We start from the raw sequence: 14,297 nt of genomic DNA, 5'->3' as shown, positions 1-14,297 counted from the left end.
GACCAGCCATAGTCAAACTCGATTCAACTAAAGTTGGAGAAACAGACACCCGCAAGCCACCTGTGTGCGAAGCACATCGGTAGAACTAGTCTCATGAACGCGGTCATGTAATGTCGGTCCAGGCTGCTTCATCCAACAATACCGCCGAATCAAAGCAAGACGTTGGTGGTAAGCAGTATGACTATTATCGCCCACAACTCTTTGTGTTCTACTCATGCATATCATCTACGCATAGACCTGGCTCTGATGCCACTGTTAGGGAACGTAACATACAATTTCAAAAATTTCCTACGATCATGCAAGATCTATCTTGGAGATGCATAGCAACGAGACGGGGAGAGTGTGTCCACGTACCCTCGTAGACCGAAAGCGTAAACGTTAGATTAACGCGGTTGATGTAGTCGAATGTCTTCATGATTCAACCGATCCAAGTACCGAACGTACGGCACCTCCGTGTTCAGCACACGTTCAGCTCGATGACGTCCCTCGAACTCTTGATCCAGTAGAGGGTTGAGGGAGAGTTCTGTCAGCACGACAGCGTGGCGACGATGATGGTGATGTGATCCGTGCAGGGCTTCGCCTAAGCACTACGACGCTATGACCGGAGGAGTAAACTGTGGAGGGGGCACCGCACATGGCTAACAGAACTCTTGGTGTGCCTTTGGGGTGCCCCCCGCCCCCGTATACAAGGGGGGGGGGGGAGGAGGAAGCCGGCGGCCTAGGAGGGGCGCGCCAAGGGGGGAGTCCTACTTGGACTCCTAGTCCAAGTAGGATTCGCCCCCACCTTTTCCTTCCAATGGAGGGGGAAAGAGGGAAGGAGAGGAGAGGAAGAGGGAAAGGGGGGCCGCGCCCCTCCCCTTCCTATTCTGACTCCCCTTGGGGGGGGGGGGCGCCTCCCCCTTGTGGGATGTCACCTCTTCTCTCCCATGTCCCATAAGGCCCATGATTTCCCGGGGGGGGGGGGGGAGGGGTCCGGTAACCCCTCGGTACTCCGATAAAATACCCGAATCACTCAGAACCATTCCGATGTCCGAATATAACCTTCCAATATATGAATCTTTACCTCTCGACCATTTCGAGACTCCTCGTCATGTCCGTGATTTCATCCGAGACTCCGAACAAACTTCGGTCACCAAAACACACAACTGATAATACAAATCGTCATCGAACGTTAAGCGTGCAGACCTTACGGGTTCGAGAACTATGTGACATGACCGAGACACATCTCCGGACAATAACTTATAGCAGAACCTGGATGCTCATATTGGCTCCTACATATTCTACGAAGATCTTATCGGTCAAACCGCATAACAACCTATGTTATTCCCTTTGTCATCGGTATGTTACTTGCCCGAGATTCGATCGTCGCTATCATCATACCTAGTTCAATCTCGTTACCGGCAAGTCTCTTTACTCGTTCCGTAATGCATCATCCTGCAACTAACTCATTAGTCACGTTGCTTGCAAGGCTTATAGTGATGTGCATTACCGAGAGGGCCCAGAGATACCTCTCCGATATACGGAGTGACAAATCCTAATCTTGATCTATGCCAACTCAAAAAACACCTTCGGAGACACCTGTAGAGCATCTTTATAATCACCCAGTTACGTTGTGAAGTTTGATAGCACACAAAGTGTTCCTCCGGTATTCGGGAGTTGCATAATCTCATAGTCAGAGGAACATGTATAAGTCATGAAGAAAGCAATAGAAATAAAACTAAACGATCATAATGCTAAGCTAACGGATGGGTCTTGTCCATCACATCATTCTCTAATGATGTGATCCCGTTTATCAAATGACAACACATGTCTATGGTTAGGAAACTTAACCATCTTTGATTAACGAGCTAGTCAAGTAGAGGCATACTAGGGACACTCTGTTTTGTCCATGTATTCACACATGTACTAAGTTTCCGGGTAATACAATTCTAGCATGAATAATAAACATTTATCATGATATAAGGAAATATAAATAACAACTTTATTATTGCCTCTAGGGCATATTTCCTTCACAATGATCATTATATAGGCATCACGTCCAAGATTAGTAGACCGACTCCTGCCTGCATCTACTGCTATTACTCCACACATCAACCACTATCCAGCATGCATCTAGTGTATTAAATTCGTGGAGAAACGGAGTAATGCAATAAGAGCGATAACATGATGTAGACAAGATCTATTTATGTAGAAATAGACCCCATCGTTTTATCCTTAGTAGCAATGATACATACGTGTCGGTTCCCCTTCTGTCACTGGGATCAAGCACCGTAAGATCGAACCCACTACAAAGCACCTCTTCCCATTGCAAGATAAATAGATCAAGTTGGCCAAACAAAACCCAAATATCGGAGAAGAAATACGAGTCTATAAGCAATCATGGATATAAGAGATCAAAAAAGATTCAAATAACTTCCATGGATAAAAAGATAGATTTGATCATAAACTCAAAGTTCATCCGATCCCAACAAACACACCTGAAAGGATCGAGAAGAGGTGTCTAGAGGGGAGGTGAATAGAATCTTAACAAGTAAAAGTAGCAATTTTTAATTTCTTCGAGTTAAGGTAGAGTTTAAGCACAATTTGAAACATTCACAATACATTTCAAGCAAGCATGGCAAGAGTATATGAGCAGCGGAAAGTAAAGCATGCAAGTTGCACGAATGTAAAGGGATGGGATTGGAGTGTGCAAACGCAATTGGAGACACGGAGATTTTTGGCATGGTTCCCAAAGGTGGTGCTATCGTACATCCACCTTGATGGAGACTTAAACCCACGAAGGGTAACGGTTGCGCGAGTCCACGGAGGGATCCACCTACGAAGGGTCCACGAAGAAGCAACCTTGTCTATCCCACCATGGCCATCGCCCACGAAGGACTTGCCTCACTAGGGTAGATCTTCATGAAGTAGGCGATCTCCTTTCCCTTACAAACTCCTTGGTTCAACTCGACAATCTTGTCGGAGGCTCGCAAGTGACACCTAACCAACCTAGGAGACACCACTCTCCAAAAGGTAATAGAAGGTGTGTTGATGATGAACTCCTTGCTCTTGTGCTTCAAATGATAGTCTCCCCAACACTCAACTCTCTCTCACAGATTTGGATTTGGTGGAAAGATGATTTGAGTGGAAAGCAACTTGGAGAAGGCTGGAGATCAAGATTCATGTGGTTGGAATGGAATATCTTGACCTCAACACATGAGTACGTGGTTCTCTCTCAGAAAATGTATGCTGGAAGTGTAGGCATGTTCTGATGGCTCTCCTCACGAATGAAGGAAGGGTGGAGGGGTATATATAGCCTCCACACAAAATCTAACCGTTACACACAATTCACCAAACTTGGTGGGACCGAATCGAGAAACTCGGTCAGACCGATTTGGTTCAAAATGTGAACGTTAGGGTTTTTGGTGGGACCGATATGATCAACTCGGTGGGACCGATGTGCTAGGGTTAGGGTAAAACCTCATCTCGGTTTGACTGATTACACAATCTCTGTGGGACCGATTTTGGTAATGAGCTAACCAGAGAGTTGGTCAAGCAAACTCGGTGAGACCGATTACAAATCTCGGTAAGACCGAAATTATTGCAACAGGAACCAGAGAGTTTGCAAGCCCATCTTGGTGAGACCGAGATCCCATCGGTGAGACCAAACTGATTAGGGTTTCTGGTAGTGGCTATGTCAAGCTCGGTGGCTCCGGATAGATCAAATCGGTAGGGCTGAGTTTGACATTTGGTTTGGGACATATGTGGATATGAGAAAGTGGTTGAGGGCTTTGGAGCATATCACTAAGCACTTTGAGCAAGCAAGCCATTAAGCAACACCTCATCCCCTTTTAATAGTATTGGCTTTCCTAAGGACTCAATGTGATCTTGGGTCACTAAAATGAAAATGTAGAGTCTTGAGCTTTTGAGCTTTTGCCAATCCTTTGTTCTTAGCATCTTGTAGGGTTTCCACGCCCTCTTGTCCACGCCACTCCATTTGTTGAAATTATCTGAAATATACTAGATAAAAACATTAGTCCAACAATAGATATATTGACATTAATTACCAAAACCACCCAGGGAGCACTTGTGCTTTCAATCTCCCCCTTTTGGTAATTGATGACAACATACATCAAAGCTTTAGATAGAGATATAAAGAATAGCAGGTAAAGCTTTGGAAAGACATGTAACATGCATAGGCTCCCCCTACATGTATGCAATCATGTAAATATAGAGTATAAGAGCAGGTGAGTGCATAAGCATGACAAAGCAAGCAATGAGTTACATGTATCTTGGCTATATGCATCAGAGCAAATGATGTGAATATAGAAATTGTAACTTCATGTTCATGATTCCTTCTTGCAAACAATATGTACATCAGCAAGAGATCATCATGCACATGAATTTGATGCATATACTATGTTGTGGTCTTAAGCTGGCTTAGGAAGAGATGAACCTGAGTAAACAAGGTTAGATAACACAGATACATCTACTAAACAGAGCAAGAACTGCAAACCACAAGAGTACCAAGACTGGGATGACATGTAGAGAATGAGTACTAGGTACTCCTATTGGATATAGACATGTCCCCAAAGGTAAAGATATGCAATGAATTCAAAGATTTCCTTCCCTAGAAGTCTTTCTCCCCCTGAATCTTATATTGGATAATGGGAGAATATAGGGAAAAGAAAATCAGAGCAAAACAAATCAGATCACACAGAAACATAACACAAACTAACATGTCTTTCCCCTCTAAAGACATGTGACTTCTCTCCTCTTGAATACCAAGCATCTGGGGCTCTGATGTGATTTCTCCCCCTTTGAGGTACTCTCCCCCTTTTTGAAGTGATTAAGCTTTGATGTGATCTCTCTCTCCCCCTTTGACATCAATTTCCAAGAAGGGATCTTTTGGATTGTGAGCCAAAATAGGTTTGGTCCTTGAGTCACAGAGCAAAGTAGCATATAGAATGTGATGCTGGTAGAGGACAAGAATCATTGAGTGGAGCTGGAACAAATATGCAGGATGCAAATGACAAAGTGTCTGCTCATCACTGAAATCGGTAGCACCGAGTTGTTTACTTCGGTAGCATCGAAATGGTTCGGTTTGACCGAAAGTAGCAATCCGATGTGTCCGAGTTCAACACAGAGACAACATTTTGTCACTTCAGCTCACTAGGCAAATAGGATCTCACAAAATTTGTAAGGAATTAACTGAACGATTTGCTATGAATTAGATGCAGGGAATGCAGCACAAAACATAGAAAAGAAAAAAAATCTAGATGAAGAGGAACAAATATGCAAGAACACGGAGAAACACTAGAGAACTTCATCTAGAAATGGTCGGCGGCAAAGTCACCTATGTTAGAGTATATTGACTTAGGAGTCAAGTGAGAACACTTGATCATAGGTCATACTCATCGTTTAAGCTCAAAATGGGGTTACCATTTTTTGTTTAAGCATTTTGATGTATTCACATCTTGTTGAGCTGCTTTGACCGATGACTTGGGGTAAAGCTTCTCTAAGATGGAATAACATACCTTGGGTGGTGGTGTTGATCTTGATCAAGTACTTGAACTTATGTGGGATGCTCAAGGTTGATGTAGCTCATCAATGATTGGGAGCACTACTTGTAGTTTGAGTTCATCTACCTATATGGGTTAGTATTGCAAGGAAGAGCACTTGTGTATCCAAATTGACAACCATGAATTTGATACCAAATGAAATTTGATATAAAGATTTTGTCAAAGGATATGTTGAAAGGTTTCATGCTTCCTTGTCTTCAACCACCATGTTGTATAGACTTGGTGATGTAGAGATTGCTCAAGATGTGAATGATTTGCAATCTCATAGATTTAGATTCTCCCAAGTACCTACAAGGGTTAGATAGCATGCAAGGGTGCAAATATATCCAAGACATATGATCATCATCATAAGAAAAATATCAAGGATTAGTCAAAGGCTCATGCCTTGCATGTATCCAAATGGAGTTTCTACTCCAAGTTTGAGGCATCAATGATGTTCAATTCACCTCTCAAACGGCAAAATACTTTCTCATCAAGCGGGTTGGTGAATATATCTGCCAATTGCTTATTGGTACGAACATGCTTAAGATCAATGTCCCCTTTAGCAACGTGATCTCTAATGAAATGATGATGAACTTAAATATGCTTAGTTCGAGAATGTTGAACGGGATTATGAGCAATCTTAATAGAACTTTCATTGTCACAAAGCAATGGAACATGTTTCACATAGATCCCATAATCTTTAAGAGTTTGGGTCATCCAAAGTAATTGAGCACAACATGAACTGGCGGCAATGTATTCCGCTTCGGCGGTGGATAAGGATACCAAGTTTTGTTTCTTGGAGGACCAAGACACAAGAGATCTACCAAGAAATTGATAAGTACCCGAAGTGGACTTTCTATCAACCTTGTCACCGGCATAGTCCGAATCGGAGTAGCCAACAAGATCAAAAGAAGACCTCTTAGGATACCAAATTGGTGTATGGATTAAGTATCTCACTATCCTTTTCACAGCCTTAAGATGACATTCTTTGGGGGGCGCTTGATATCGTGCACACATGCACACACTTAGCATAATGTTGGGACGGGAGGCACATAGATACAATAATGAACCAATCATAGAGCGGTAAACCTTTTGGTCAACCGGCTTGCGATCCTTAGTCAAGTCAAGATGTCCACTAGTAGGCATGGGCGTTTTCATACCTTTGCTTTCTTGCATGTTGAACTTCTTGAATAAGTCCTTGGTATACTTTGTTTGGGAAATAAAGGTACCCTCCTTAGTTTGCTTGATTTGCAACCCAAGAAAGAACTTGAGTTCACTCATTATAGACATCTCAAACTTCTCCGACATTAGCTTTCCAAACTTTTCACTAAAATGAGGGTTAGTCGAACCAAATATAATATCATCAACATAAATTTGGCACACAAATAATTCACCATTAACCCTTTTAGTAAAAAGAGTAGAATCAATCTTTCCAATCTCAAAGCCTTTCTCAATAAGGAACTTGGTCAAGCATTTATACCACGTTCTAGGAGCTTGTTTAAGACCATAAAGAGCTTTGTGAAGTTTGTAAACATGATCGAGTTTCTTAGGATTAACAAAGCCGGGAGGTTGTTTAACATAAACTTCCTCCTCAATTTTTCACCATTTAGAAAAGTACTTTTAATGTCCATTTGGTACAAGGTGATATCATGGTGATTAGCATAGGCAAGTAAGATGCGAATGACTCAAGTCTTGCAACGGGGGCATATGTCTCACCATAGTCCATACCTTCGACTTGAGTGTAGCCTTGGGCAATGAGACGTGCTTTGTTGCGAACGACTTGTCCATCTTCGTCTTGCTTGTTGCGAAACACCCATTTGGTACCGATGATGTTGTTGTTATTGTTGTCGGGCTTCTCGACCAATGTCCACACTTAGTTCCTCTTGAAGTTATGTAGCTCTTCATGCATGGCATTTATCCAATTCGGATCTTCCAATGCTTCTTCAACCTTCATAGGTTCAATGCTACAGATGAATGAATAATGTTCACAAAAATTAGCCAAACGAGTTTTAGAGTGAGTGATTCTCCCGGTTTGGATATCATTGAAGATTTGTTCGACGGGATAGTCTCTTGAGACTCTTGCTCGAACTCGTGAGAGCTTTTGCTTGGGTCGGGGTGGAACATCTTCTTCATCATCTTGTTCTTCTTCTTGGCCTTCTTAATTGTTGGCGTTGTCACTCTCTTGTCGTGGTGGAGAAGGAGGTTGATGAGGTTCATCTTGGTGTACTTCCTCGTTTTCTTCATCTTGGTGTGTCCCACTTGTGGATGCTTCCATGTCAACTCTTGGTTCACTTGACGTGAGGTAGAAGCTTCCACTTGGATGGACGAGGTACTCTCCTTTACCTCTATTGGATGAATCTTGCCAATAGACAAGTCTTGGATTGCTTTCGAAGGGTCTTTGTCTCCTACATCAATTGGCAATTGCTCTACTTGCGAGCCGTTAGATTCATCAAACTTCACATCTACCGTTTCTTCAACCTTTTGGGTGAAATTGTTGTAGACACGGTAAGTGTGAGAGTTTGAGCCATAACCAAGTAGGAAACCCTCATGAGATTTAGGAGCAAATTTAGAACAACGATGCTTATCAAGAATGTAGAACTTTGAGACGAATACCCGAAGTATCCAACTTGGGGTTTGTTACCGGTGAGAAGCTCGTATGCCGTCTTGCCGAGTAGCTTGTGAAGATACAAGCGATTTGTTGCATGACAAGCCGTCTCAACCGCTTTCGCCCAAAAGTGTTTTGGCGTCTTGTACTCATCAAGCATCATTCTTGCCATCTCAATAAGAGTCCAGTTCTTCCTCTCAACAACTCCATTTTGTTGAGGCATGTACGTAGCCGAGAACTCGTGTGAAATCCCTTCTTCATCAAGAAAGGTATCCACATTTGCGTTCTTGAACTCCGTTCCGTTGTCGCTCCGAACCTTCTTGATCTTCACTTCAAATTGATTTTGGGCCTTCCTAGCGAAGTTCTTGAAGATCTTTTGGACCTGCGATTTATCATCAAGAAAGAACACCCACGTAAATCTTGAAAAATCATCGACTATGACTAGACCAAATGAGTTACCACCGAGACTTTTATAGGCATTGGGACCAAAGAGATCCATATGAAGTAGCTCGAGCGGTCTTCTCGTGGTCATGATGTTCTTCACAGGGTGACTTCCTCCAACTTGTTTTCCTGCTTGACAAGCACTGCACAATCTATCCTTGTCAAATATAACATTTTTTACTCCAAGGATATGATCACCTTTAATAAGCTTATCAAGATTTCGCATGCCCACATGACCTAACCTTCTATGGCACAACCAACCTTTGGAAGATTTAGCAATTAAGCAAGTTCTAGGTTGAGCCTTTTTAGTGAAATCAACAATATATAGATCACCTCTACGTATACCGATAAAGACCATATTATGATTATCTCTACAAAACACTTGGCAATCTACTTAAGTAAATAGGACATTGAAGCCAAAGTCAGCAAGTCTAGATACAGAAAGTAAATTGTAGCCAAGAGATTCAACACGCATAACATTTTGTATGGAGCTATCATGTGAGATGGCCACCTTACCAAGGCCAACCACCTTACCCTTCGAGTTCTCACCAAAGGTGACATACTTTCGAGGGGCGCCGTTTTCAGCAAGCTCACGAAACATATCCTTATCTCCGGTCATGTGATCGGTACATCCACTATCAAGGACCCATTCCTTTCCTCCAGCCATGTAGCCGTGAAGATTAGCCATAAGACCAAAGTGTCTCATAGACTCATCGAGATCAAAGTCACTATCATCATCCTCATCATAGTATCCATGTTCAACATCGTCTTGTGATGAATCAATTCCTAGAGAGAGTGATTCATTAGATAAATGATCATCACAATAACCATCTTTATGAATCCTAATGGCTTCGGAGATGATATTGCTAATGATTCCAACATCTCCTTTGGCACGCATGAGGTTAGTAAGCTCAAATAGACAATCACCAAACTTAGGATCATTGGAACTCATCTTACTTAAGGCAATAGACTTATGAAGAATTTCATTTAAGTTTTGCAAGAAATAGTTTGGAAATCGTTCCTCAAGAAATCTCCATATGGTGTAGGCACAATCAAGAGTAGGCAAGCAACCAAGCAAATTTCTAGGCAAACCTTTAGTGATAAGATTAACAGTTCTAAGGTTGCGGATCATGTCAATAGATTCATCAAGGGTAGGATGCAAAGGATCAACATGAGGTGCACAAGGGCTAGTAATGTACTTTTTCAAATGATATTCATTGAAAATCACAAGCATCTCATTCTTCCACTCATGAAAGAACTCTCCATCAAGTATAGGCACTCTATGTCTAAGACTCCCCAACGTAGACTGATCCATCTTCCTCCAATGGTGATTAAACCAAAGCAATGGAGACCAATGCTCTGATACCAATTGAAAGGATCGAGAAGAGGTGTCTAGAGGGGGGGGGGTGAATAGACTCTTAACAAGTAAAAGTAGCAATTTTTATTTTCTTCAAGTTAAGGTAGAGTTTTAGCACAAGTTTAAACATTCACAATACATTTCAAGCAAGCATGGCAAGAGTATATGAGCAGTAGAAAGTAAAGCATGCAAGTTGCAAGAATGTAAAGGGATGGGATTGGATTGTGCAAACGCTATTGGAGACACGGAGATTTTTGGCATGGTTATGATAGGTGGTGCTATCGTACATCCACGTTGATGGAGACTTCAACCCACGAAGGGTAACGGTTGCGCGAGTCCACGGAGGGCTCCACCCACGAAGGGTCCATGAAGAAGCAACCTTGTCTATCCCACCATGGCAATCGCCCACGAAGGACTTTCCTCACTAGGGTAGATCTTCACGAAGTAGGCGATTTCCTTGCCCTTACAAACTCATTGGTTCAACTCCACAATATTGTCGGAGGCTCCCAAGTGATACCTAACCAATCTAGGAGACACCACTCTCCAAAAGGTAATGGATGGTGTGTTGATGATGAACTCCTTGCTCTTGTGCTTCAAATGATAGTCTCCCCAACACTCAACTCTCTCCCACGGATTTGGATTTGATGGAAAGATGATTTGAGTGAAAAGCAACTTGGGGAAGGCTAGAGATCAATATTCTTGTGGTTGGAATGGAATATCTTGGTCTCAACACATGAGTAGGTGGTTCTCTCTCAGAAAATGAATGCTGGAAGTGTAGGCACGTTCTGATGGCTCTCCTTTCGAATGAAGAGTGGGTGGAGGGGGTATATATAGCCTCCACACAAAATCTAACCGTTACACACAAATCACGAAACTCGGTGGGACCGAATCGAGAAACTCGGTCAGACCGATTTGGTTCAAAATGTGAATGTTAGGATTTTTGGTGGGACCAATATGATCAACTCGGTGGGACCGATGTGCTAGGGTTAGGGTAAAACCTCATCTCGGTTTGACCGATTACACAAACTCGGTGGGACCGATTTTGGTAATGAGCTAACCAGAGAGTTGGTCAAGCAAACTCGGTGAGACCGATTACAAATCTCGGTAAGACCAAAATTATTGCAACAGGAACCAGAGAGTTTGCAAGCCCATCTCCGTGAGACTGAGATCCCATTGGTGAGATCAAACTGATTAGGGTTTCTGGTAGTGGCTATGTCAAGTGAACTCGGTGGCTCCGGATAGATCAAATCGGTAGGGCTGAGTTTGACATTTGGTTTGGGACATATGTGGATATGAGAAAGTGGTTTAGGGCTTTGGAGCATATCACTAAGCACTTTGAGCAAGCAAGCCATTAAGAAACACCTCATCCCTTTTTAATAGTATTGACTTTCCTAAGGACTCAATGTGATCTTGGATCACTAAAATGAAAACGTAGAGTCTTGAGCTTTTGAGCTTTTGCCAATCCTTTGTTCTTAGCATCTTGTAGGGGTTCCACATCCTCTTGTCCATGCCACTCCATTTGTTGAACTTATCTAAAATATACTAGATAAAAACATTAGTCCAACAAGAGATATGTTGACATTAATTACCAAAACCACCCAGGGAGCACATGTGCTTTCAACACCGCAAAAAGAATTACATCATATGGATCTCCAAGAGACCATTGTATTGAGAATCAAATGAGAGAGAGGAAGCTATCTAGCTACTAACTACGGACCCGAAGGTCACGCATCATCGAGGAGGCACCAATGGAAGTGGTGAACCCCTCCATGATGGTGTCTAGATTGTATCTGGTGGTTCTGGACTCAGCGGCCGCTGGAATTGAATTTCGTCGACTCCCCTAGGGTTTCTGGAATATTGGGGTATTTATAGAGTAAAGAGGCGGTCCAGGAGGCCTAGGCGCGCCCTGGTGGGTTGTGCTCCCCTGGTAGCACCCCCTAGGTGCTTCTTCGGCCCACTGGTTGTCTTCTGGTCCAAAAAAATCCACAAAAAGTTTTGCTGCGTTTGGACTCCGTTTGGTATTGATTTCCTGCGATGTAAAAAACATGCAAAAAACAACAACTAGCACTTGGCACTATGTCAATAGGTTAGTACCAAAAAATGATATAAAATGACTATAAAACATCCAAGAATGATAATATAATAGCATGGAACAATAAAAAATTATAGATACGTTGGAGACGTATCACCCCCTCACAAGCATCCGCAACTACGAGAAAAGTATTAAGAATAAATTCTGACCATAGCATTAAACTTTTGGATCCAATCGGTCCCTTACGAAATAACGCATAAACTAGGGTTTAAGCTTCTGTCACTCTCGCAACCCATCATCTAATAACTACTCCACAATGCATTCCCTTAGGCCCAAATATGGTGAAGTGTCATGTAGTCGACGTTCACATGACACCACTAAGGGAATAACAATATACATACTATCAAAATATCAAACACATATCAAGTTCACATGATTACTTGCAACATGATTTCTCCCGTGACCTCAAGAACAAAAGTAACTACTCACATATGATAATCATGCTCAAGATCAGAGGGGTATTAAATAGCATATTGGATCTGAACATATAATCTTCCACCAAATAAACCATATAGTAATCAACTACAAGATGTAATCAACACTACTAGTCACCCACAAGCACCAATCTATAGTTCCGGTACAAAGATTGAACAGAAGAGATGAACTAGGGTTTGAGATGAGATGGTGCTGTTGAAGATGTTGATGGATATTACCCTCTTCAAGATGGGAGAGTTGTTGGTGATGATGATGACGATGATTTCCCCCTCGGGGGGGGGGGGGGAGTTCCCCCGCCAGAATCGCTCCACCGGAGGGCAAAAGTGCTCCTGCCCAAGTTCTGCCTCGAGATGGCGACGCTCCGTCTCGAAAGTCCTCTCCTTATTTTTTCTAGGCAAATTGACTTATATACCAGAAGATGGGCACCGAAGGTGGGCCTGGATGAGCACAACCTACCAGGGCATGCCTGGAGGCCTAGGCACGCCCTGGTGTCTTGTGCTCACCAGGGTGGCCCTCTCCGGTACTTAGCTGCTCCAGTATTTCTTATTTATTCCATAAAAATCCTCGTGAAGTTTCAGCTTGTTTGGAGTTGTGCAGAATAAGTGGCCTGACATACCTTTTCCAGGTCCAGATTTCCAGCTGCTAGAATTCTCCCTCTTTGTGTGAACCTTGCATATTATGAGAGAAAAGGTATTAGAATTACTCGAAAAAGCATTATTATGCATAAAAACATCATAAATAACAGTAGGAAAACATGATGCAAAATGGACGTATCACTTATTATTAGAGACCGTTCCGGCTTGTCCTTTGCTACAAAAAGGATTGGGCTACCTTGCTGCACTATTGTTACCATTAATATTACTTGCTTGTTACAAATTACCTTGCTATCAAAATATCTGTTACCGATAATTTTAGTACATGCAGAAAATACCTTGTTGAAAACCGCTTGTCGTTTCCTTCTGCTCCTCGTTGGGTTCGACACTCTTACTTATCGAAAGGACTACGGTAGATCCCCTATACTTGTGGGTCATCGAGGATCTTTTCTGGCACCATTGCCGAGGAGTGTAGTGCTTCTGGTGAGTGGAATTTGGTAAGGAAAAATTTACATTATGTGCTGAAATTTACTGTCACTTGTTACTATGGAAAATCATCCTTTGAGGGGTTTGTTCGGGGTATCTTCACCTCGACCGGAAGCACAAAGAGTTGCTCCTCAACCTACTACACCTACTGAAAATATTTATTATGAGATTCCTCGGGTATGATAGAGAAAACTGCTAGCTAATCCTTATGCAGGAGATGGAACGTTACATCATGATATGCACCTAATTTATGTGGATGAAGAAGAAACTATCATCTACAATGTTGATTCAGTTGTGCCTACTACTTATATAGAGAAACCACCATTCCCTGTTAGGATAAAGGAACATGCTAGGATTTCAACCGTGGTTAACAAAAGTAATATTAAAGTACCTAGACCCTCTGAACAAATTAAAGTTGAACCTAATGTTGCTATGGTTAAAGATCTCTTGGTTGATAATATTGATGGGCATGTTATTTATTTATGGGGTGAATAAGCTGCTAGAATTGTTAAACCTGATGATAAAGATAAGCATAAACCCGTTGTTGGCATGCTTGTTGTCTCTGTTAAAATAGGAGATCATTGTTATCATGGCTTATGTGATTTGGGCGATCGTGTGAGTGGTATCTCGTTTACCTTAATCAAGAAATTATGAATGATATTGCTCCTGCTGAAATATAAGACATTGATGTTACTATCAAGCCTGCTAATAGAGTCACTATTACACCACTTGGGATTGTTAGAGA

At 42.2% G+C, this 14,297-nt stretch overlaps 1 protein-coding gene across 1 annotated transcript in view; it reads right to left on the bottom strand.

The window, feature by feature from the left end:
* LOC109772012 (uncharacterized) overlaps nt 1–14,297 on the bottom strand; it is a 74,525-nt gene that overhangs the window by 35,820 nt on the left and 24,408 nt on the right. The window contains exon 2 of the mRNA XM_020330706.2: nt 981–989. Coding sequence (XP_020186295.2) covers nt 981–989 — 9 coding nt within the window. The remainder of the gene's footprint in view (nt 1–980; nt 990–14,297) is intronic.

This window comes from Aegilops tauschii, chromosome 6 (assembly GCF_002575655.3).
Source record: "Aegilops tauschii subsp. strangulata cultivar AL8/78 chromosome 6, Aet v6.0, whole genome shotgun sequence".
Lineage (NCBI taxonomy): Eukaryota > Viridiplantae > Streptophyta > Magnoliopsida > Poales > Poaceae > Aegilops > Aegilops tauschii.
Note: the sequence above shows the minus strand (reverse complement) of the source record. Positions and strands in the feature narration are given on the sequence as shown.